Source organism: Choristoneura fumiferana, chromosome 9 (genome assembly GCF_025370935.1).
Source record: "Choristoneura fumiferana chromosome 9, NRCan_CFum_1, whole genome shotgun sequence".
In the NCBI taxonomy this organism is placed as follows: domain Eukaryota; kingdom Metazoa; phylum Arthropoda; class Insecta; order Lepidoptera; family Tortricidae; genus Choristoneura; species Choristoneura fumiferana.
The window spans coordinates 847,702-856,588 of NC_133480.1; the positions used below are offsets into that span (position 1 = coordinate 847,702).

An 8,887-nucleotide genomic window follows, 5' to 3' on the forward strand; every position below is an offset into this window, starting at 1 on the left:
GTTCTTACTAGATAATAGTCATGTGTTTTGTTATGGTACAGGTACCGCTGGGAGGACAGTGTCCAGGCGGATCTGCGACGTCTCCAAGTCGACGACTGGCAAGAGGCTGCGCACGATCGGGACAGATGGGGTGCTCTCGTTTCGGAGGCCAAGACCCTCTTTGGGTCCCTGAGCCAAATTAGTTTGTTTATTTTTTTTTTAGTTTTGTTATGACTTCTTTTAAAAAGTTTGTTGAATAAAAAGACACGTCAAAATCGCTTACCTTCTATCTAATGCTAAAATAAACAAGGTGGTCACAATACTTGTGTAAATTTTAATTGATAAATAAATAAATGAATATTTACAACTGTATCAGGTTGCTCGTGTGCGCGGCGCGGTGTATTTACACTAAGGTTTTTTATACAAGGCGTCTTAGAGCGTTTTCGCATTATCCGATGTGATATCGGTATCGGACAAGTAAAATATATGATGATGTACCTACCTGTCTTTCACATTGTCCGGCCCGATATCGGATATCGGAGCCACCACCGCAGTTGGCGGCACCATCAGACGCCCGCCACGTTTGCATGTGTGCTATGCGTGTATCTAAATTGTCTCTGTGTGCGCAGAGCCCGATGCGTGGCGGCCATTTTGAGCCGGCCGTATCGGAACAATTTTGTCGGAGATATGTGAAAACAGCACTGGTGTCGGCTATCGGGTGTCGTCCATCGTCGTCCGATACCGATATCGGATGGGATAGTGTGAACACTCTTAAATAAAATAAATAAATAAAATAAAAAATGATTTATTTCAGACCATTTTTGATCCATAGCAGGTTAGTAACAAGTGCCTTAATACTATGTTAGTCAATATTATTACTATATATTTCAACAGATGGTTAGATTAGTTTGAACAAACTGTAAAGGTTTGTCGTCGGAATTTTTGAATCAAGAAAAATAGAGAATATGCAAGCATTTTTTTTAATTTCTTCACATAAATCTTTATTATTTGACAAACCGAATTATGAAATAAAATATCTACATCATAATAAACACGAAGATATGGACGTTTTAAATAGCCAATTAGGCAAAGGGCTCTGATATTGTGCACTTTGCCTCTTTTTTAACCAGGTCTTCCTCTTTTTTAACTGTCCAACCAACTAGCCGGTTAGAGCAGGTTGCGGTGTTGGCTGCGTTTGCAGATTCTGCAGCTGCAGCAGCTGCTGTATGCTGGCCATCGTCTGGAGATTCTCAAGGTTCCGCAGCAGGGTCTGCAGCTAAAACAGAAATAATACAGGTTGGATTGCTGGTTGAGAGCCAAATGGCGAGGGTGGATATGAGTTACGTGGAGCGAATACTTTCTAGTGATTTTGAAAATAGGAAAATTTTATTTTAAAAACCATATTACAATGTCTCTGTGTGTGTTTGTTATTGCTTCACGTTACAACGCTTAGACGGACTCTGAAATTTTGTATTTAGATAACTACCCGCTATAGCGTCCAGCCCGCTGCCAAAGAGTTCGTTGTCACAAGAAATACAAACTTGTAGAACATACGTTTAATTTCGATTAATTTTCAAAAACAGTGACAGACACAAAATGGGACTGTGTTGTTTACAATACAATTGTACTTAGAATGTTAATGTCGCTCGAGACTCGTCAGTATTCTTCTTTTTCCAAGATTCAAAAGGGAAAGAAAAAGAAAACCATCTTATGTTTCCTATTGTACCCCAATATTGTTGTTTGTTATTGTTCGCGGCAGTACCAACTCCCTCCTGAGGGTGGTGGTAGCAAGGGCCGACAGCCCCATTATAGCTCATTGGATGTCTTTGCATGTAAAATCCAATGACCATTTCTTTTTTCACTAACATAATTTTTAAGTCTCATTGTTACTAACATATATGTATATGGGTATTTAATTGCTCAAATTGGTATCTGAAATAAATAATTTCATTTTTCATTTTTTTTTCATTGTTTCAAAGGCAGGCCTTTGTTCAGCAGTGAACGTCTACCAGCTGATGATGAAGTGTACCTGTGCTTGGCTCAATCCCAGTTGCTGGAGCCTCTGCGCTAGCCGGATGGTCCTGCGGGAAGGCCGGCGCCGGCCCCCGAACAAGTAGTCCAAGTAATCGTCATCGTCGAACAGTAAGCGTTTGGTCCGACCATGCTGGGGCTGGAGCGGGCTGGTCGTGGCAGGCTCGATGGAGGGTGAGTCGGGCTGGTCGATGGTCGCTCCGTGAAGGAACGGCACCAGGAGGAGGCACTGCAAAGCAAACAAGACTCGCTTTTGGGTACGCGAAGCGATTGAACCGCCGTGAAGAGCCTCGGCGATGGAGGCGTGGTGTCAGATCTTGCAACTGAACTTTCAAAGCCAAGTTTGGGTTTGCTAGTTTTTGCTAGTTACGCGCGCGCCCTCGCAAGTGCCCAGAATAACTCATCTTGACAGGGTATCGCAGTCGACGGATACGTCTGGGAGAACATCATCATCATCATCATCACAGTCACCTGCATTAATATCTGCCGCAGCAGAGCGTGTGAAATTATCTGACACTTCCTACTGGCCCTAGGAACAGAGTCTTATCAGATATTGTATGTATGTATGTATGTAAACTCTTATGTACAAAAGAAAAGAAACAAAATACAATTTTCAAACTTTGACTTACTTGTACAAAGGCGGACTTATCCCTTTAAGGGATCTCTACCAGTCAACCTTTATGCACGCTTCGGGTCAGATATTGGTGCTGGTAACTTTACATAGCGTTTTTTAAACACGGCGTCGTTTTGTCGCTTGCACCATTTTGCATTATATCAGAATTATAAGCAGTGTAGTTGGGCCAATGTAGTAAGTACCGAAAACTGGGTAAGTGTCAAAACTACCCTTTGCAGTATCTTATTGTCGCTTTAAACAATAACGGCTTTAGTATTGAGTTCTAGCAAGATTCATTTTATCGGCACTCTAATGGGCAACTTGCATCAAATTACTACTCCACTGTAGTGCAACACTATCATATGGACCTATTTATGCAAACAGGATCCAACCCACACGTGGCTAGTTTTGAGAAAAATCGGTTTTTGTTTAAAACATGCGAACAAAATTTTCTATAAACATCTCAAAAAAAGTTTGAATGCAAAATTTTAGACAACGGTAAGTTTTTTGTTGTCTTATACTCGTTTTCCAAAAAATAATAATATTTAGGGACGTTTTTCTTCAAAAAGTCAATGGATCTTTTTTGCAAAAATGCTCATGTGTGGGTTGGTTCCTATTTGATTTAATAGAAATTAAAATTGTAAATAATATAATAAAATATACATATGTTATTTCAATTTACTTTATTGAAAATAAATGCTTATACTTACAGGAAATCTTTTTTACCATTAAAAAGTTCTAGAAAAATAAAAAAATTGTGAATAATCAAATCATACATTTCAAAACATCACTCATTTACTAAAGAATATAAAACAGAATCTCAGTTTTCTTTTTTACCATTAAAAGTTCTAGAAAAAATAAAAACTTTTGTGAATAATCATACATTTCAAAACATGAAAAGAATATAAAACAGAATCTCAGTTATCGAAATAATTTTCTTCCAACTCGAAGTCAAGTTCACCAGAAAAGCCTTCCAGGTCATCTTCAATATGTTTGTCTGCATCGAGATTGACGTAAAAACTGTGGTACTCCTGAGGAATCAGGTGCAGAAGGCTCTTTAAGTCTTTCAACTTGCCTCTGGTATTGGTTTTCCTGTAGGCCAAAGAGGCTCCATTATTTCTTTTGAAATAGCTGGTTGCCTCACGCGACCAATTTTTTTAATGTCTAATTCCTTAAATGTCTATCATGAGCGGATAGTTCACCGCATGAACCAAAACGACTTTTTATCGTCTCTAAAATTAGAGAAAAGCATCACAAACAGAAAAAAAACTACTGATGGGATAAAGTAAGTACTAAAGAAATTTAACTAAAAAAAGGTGAAATGTACAAGATTTACATGCGGTCGAACTTTTATGAAGATTTTAAGGAATTAGACATTAAAAAAATTGGTCGCGTGAGGCAACCAGCAATTTCAAAAGAAATAATGGAGCCTCTTTGGCCTACAGGAAAACCAATACCAGAGGCAAAGTTGAAAGACTTAAAGAGCCTTCTGCACCTGATTCCTCAGGAGTACCACAGTTTTTACGTCAATCTCGATGCAGACAAACATATTGAAGATGACCTGGAAGGCTTTTCTGGTGAACTTGACTTCGAGTTGGAAGAAACTTATTTCGAAACTGAGATTCTGTTTTATATACTTTCATGTTTTGAAATGTATGATTATTCACAAAAGTTTTAATTTTTTCTAGAACATTTTAATGGTAAAAAGAAAACAGATTCTGTTTTATATTCTTTTAGTAAATGAGTGATGTTTTGAAATGTATGATTATTCACAATATTTTATTTTTTCTAGAACTTTTTAATGGTATAAAAGATTTCCTGTAAGTATAAGCATTTATTTTCAATAAAGTAAATTGAAATAACATATGTATATTTTATTATATTATTTACAATTTTAATTTCTATTAAATCAAATAGGAACCAACCCACACATGAGCATTTTTGCAAAAAAGATCCATTGACTTTTTGAAGAAAAACGTCCCTAAATATTATTATTTTTTGGAAAACGAGTATAAGACAACAAAAAACTTACCGTTGTCTAAAATTTTGCATTCAAACTTTTTTTGAGATGTTTATAGAAAATTTTGTTCGCATGTTTTAAACAAAAACCGATTTTTCTCAAAACTAGCCACGTGTGGGTTGGATCCTGTTTGCATAAATAGGCCCAATTAAATTTAACAAGTAACCATATTGTGTGAATCTTTATGAAAGTTTAGGCTTTGTCAATTTTTGTTTTGCAAACAAGGTGCATCCCGCATGGTCCCTTGTGAAAATTTTGAGTCCGTCAGTTTTTATTTTGCAAACGAGATCCAACCCGCATGGTCCCTTATGAAAATTTAGACTGCGTCAGTTTTTATTTTGCAAACGGGATCCAACCCACATGGTCCCTTCTGAAAATATATAAATTTGCGATTATGGGGAACCAAGCGACATGGATCCATTTATAAAAAATAAAACATTAACATTTTGTAGAATACAGAGTTATCATACAGCATGAATCTTATTAGCTTATTATGAGGTTGTTGCTATCACGTTTGGTAACTTTGTTGACTTAATGTTTTGATATGAGATAGTTGCCAGATCAATTTGATATTTAAGTAGGTCGATAGAAGGTGCATTTTAAAAGCTTTCTGTGTATTTAACTCAATTTTGACAGGAGTGTGGGTTGGATCCTGTTTGCATAAATAGGTCCATATATGATTAGATTCGTAGGGCATATTAGTTATCACTGTTATCAGCTGATATAACGCTTCACTTTTCGTCACATTAATTTTATCATTTACTATCAGCTGTTTTATTCGTCACATAATAATATAGTTAAACCATTATGCATTTTGGGCTAAGCGACATAAATTTTCTAAATTAATATGCTTTTATTTAAATCAGAAAGTTTTTTTTTAATTATTAATAGGTATGCAGTAAAAAAATATTTCAGTACTTTTTTTTTTTTGTAAAACAAAACTTAAATTGTTCCCCTGCGTTATCCCCCTGCTTTAAATTGTGACAAAATGGCGCTTAGCGTTATTGTCCTTTCAACCGTGATTCTCACTGTTTAAATTACAAAAAAAAAAAAAAATACAAAAATATTTATTTGCTTAATAATTCACAAGTTTACAGTATAGTTATGCCCAGCGGACCCCAAACTAGGCTGAGCCTGTATCTTGGGACCCTGGAGTGCAATATGTGAAACAATACAAAAGAAACAGAATAAAACCTAATTTAGTCCAGAAAACCTAAATTACATTAAAAATAATAAAAAAAAAAGACTACAAGTGCGCAAGCATTGTATGTGTGTTTGTGTGTGTGTGTGTGTGTGTGTGTGTGTGTGTGTGTGTGTGTGTGTGTGTGTGTGTGTGTGAATTCTCTCGTTATGTTTTTAAACTTACGCGATTTGCACCCATAATTTCTATTCTAATCAAAGTTAAAAGTTACTTACAAATATAGCAATTTTCATCGCTCCTTGTATTGGAAGGACTGACGTACTAACCCACAGACACGCAGTGGCGTAATGCACGCAATGCAAGTATCGGTAATAAATAATGTTAGGAAGTTACATTTCCTTAACAATTTTAAATGATTCATGACCAATTACATCCTATCCTTCTTACCCTATTCCATACTAATATTATAAATGCGAAAGTGTGTGTGTTTGTGTATGTTTATCCGTCTTTCACGCCGTAACGGAGCGACGGATCGACGTGATTTTTGGCACATAGATAGTTTATGGGCCAGAGAGTGACATAGGCTACTTTTTATCCCGAAAAAATGCAGTTCCCGAGGGAACAGCGCGCGATAACCGAATTCTACGCGGGCGAAGCCACGGGCAAAAACTAGTTAATATTGTAAATGCGTGTGTACGTTTGTTACCCTTTCACGATTTAGTACTCTAGGTACCGATCTGAATCAAATTTGGTATGAAGTTTAATCACAATGATCAAAGTTTTGTTTTATTTTTATATTTATTTTCACGAATACTTATCCGTATTTATTTATGTAGGAGAGGGAACGATTAGGCGAGTCACCTGAAGGGACACACACTACAGTCAGCACCAGAAGTAGATGAGCGGATGAGTTGCCCAAAATAATCTAAACACTTTATTACCTGGCAGTAGTCGCGTGTAGATAGCTCATTTTGAGCACTGTAACCGCTCGTCCACTTCTGCTGCTGATTGTAAATACATATAATCTCGTGAAGGTATTTCTAATACGGCAAAGCCGCGAGTTAGAACTAGTGAGACAAAAACCGGCCAAGAGCGTGTCGGACACGCCCAGGATAGGGTTCCGTAGCCATTACGAAAAAATCAAGTAATATTTTTCTAAGGATATCGTATTGGTTACGGAATCTTCCAAGTTTAGGTATATTTTATACCTTAGGCTGCTATTTACTCTTAAACTACTAATAATTGTCAAGCAATCTTAGCCGCTATAATTTTCCTTGTAAATTTGATATATTCACTACCATTCTGAATTTTACAAATATTTCCACGCAACAATTTAGATTTAGATTTTAGAGGGGGGGGGCGCTCGATTTTAATGAAAATTTGAACTTTAAAGTTGAATATTTCACAAACAGATCACTGAATAGAAAAATAGTAGCAACCCCCAATGATTTTAAATACCTATCCAACGATACCCCACACTATAGGGTTAGTCGAGAAAAAAAAATCACCCCCACTTTACGTCTATGGGTTATCGTCTATTCATGCCCAAATACAGCTTTCTAGTACTAACGGTCTCTGAGCTTACCCGCGAACAGACAGACAGACGGATAGACATGGCGAAACTATAAGGGTTCCTAGTTGACTGCGGAACCCTAAAAAATATTATTGGATGAAGACAGTGATCGATTGCACTTTCGTTACGGCATGTAGACCGTAACTTATTACTTTTAAATAAATACGGCGACGCGTCATAATACCGAATGTCCATAATAATACCTTCATTTAAAATACCATAAATTTCGAAAGTGATAAACACCAAATGCTTGAAACAGCTATTTTCATGATTGGTATTTTGGAGTCTTTTTGTATTTTTTTATTTCAACTCCAAATTTGTTACTTTTACGGCTATCCCGTGAAACCATATCGAAAATAAAAACTGAGACATGGATGCACAGAAAAACCAGAAAAAGAGACCAGCGCTGGGAATCGAACCCGGGTCCTCAGCAATCCGTGCTGTGTGCTATAACCGAATAGACACGAATTTTTCCTATGCATACATATCTCAGGTTGCTTATTTCTACTACGCTACTTATGCAGCAGCACTAGCGACATCTATGTTCCGCTCTCATCGAGAGACGTCACACTCTTTCGGAACCAACCGCTCACCCAGACAAGAGATGTCGCTACTAAGCAATCAAATTATGATTGGTTTTTTGGAGTCTTTTTGTATTTTTGTACTTTTTATAATTCTAACTGGCTATGTCTTCATAATTCTAACTAGCTATGTCGTCATAATGCTAACTGGCTGTCTTCATAATTTTTTGTTAAATTGAAATATAATATATACAATAGTATAGTGAACTAGTTCATTTCTTAGGACCATTGCCTAACAGGGTGATGTTAAAATTAAAACAATGTTTTGGTAAGAGGCTCGATTTAATCAGTCTTGTCATTATAACTACGTATTCTAAGTATGTACAATTACTATAAATAACCCGTTTATTAACACTAACTTAACTACTAAACAATATTTGATTGAAAAAATTACTAAAGAGAATGTTAACTTAAATTGTAAGGTTAAAAAGAAAACAAAATTAAATGTTCATGCATTGTAAAACATATTCTACTTTAACATACGACAAATGTTAATTATATCTTAAATTAGGTATTTAGAATATATCTCAAAGTCCTTTGTACGTTGCCAAGCCTTCTTAGCAGCACATAGCACACAAAACGTCGTTTATTTTGAAATAGTAGGTTTTACATATGTGTTTTTCGCCTAAAGAGCAGTATGTATACTTATAACTATTTGAAATACAATGATCTGACAACAATAACATGATAAAAGTATTCGCAATTTTTGAAGAAATTGTTGTTTGTTGATTTGCGATTTGCTATTTGCGAACATATTGTATGTATGAGCTACTTCACTCGTTTTCAAGAAAAATTCCAGGCGTTTCTGCCAATTACACAAGTCACCGAGGTATTTCTTACTTTTTTTTCTTCTGTTTTATTCTCAACTGATTATCATTTACTTAAGAAAAGCTATGTGAGCTCATTTGGAGATTTTAATATCGGAATTTATTACCTCTATAGTACCTAC

General features: G+C 36.1%; 1 protein-coding gene across 1 annotated transcript; it reads right to left on the reverse strand.

The window, feature by feature from the left end:
• Positions 1 to 891: 891 nt before the first annotated feature.
• On the reverse strand, positions 892 to 6,111 carry LOC141430760 (uncharacterized). The gene is made up of 3 exons (XM_074091620.1): positions 6,060 to 6,111; positions 2,009 to 2,239; positions 892 to 1,255 (listed from the first exon to the last, which is right to left on the reverse strand). The coding sequence occupies exons 1-3, from the start codon at positions 6,075 to 6,077 to the stop codon at positions 1,139 to 1,141; spliced, it is 366 nt and encodes a 121-aa protein (XP_073947721.1). The 5' UTR covers positions 6,078 to 6,111; the 3' UTR covers positions 892 to 1,138.
• Positions 6,112 to 8,887: the final 2,776 nt, after the last annotated feature.

Coding starts and splice junctions, on each gene's coding strand:
- LOC141430760 (XM_074091620.1), bottom strand. Junction 1,256..2,008: donor TGGGATTGAGCCAAGCACAG/GTACACTTCATC, acceptor TTTCTGTTTTAG/CTGCAGACCCTGCTGCGGAA.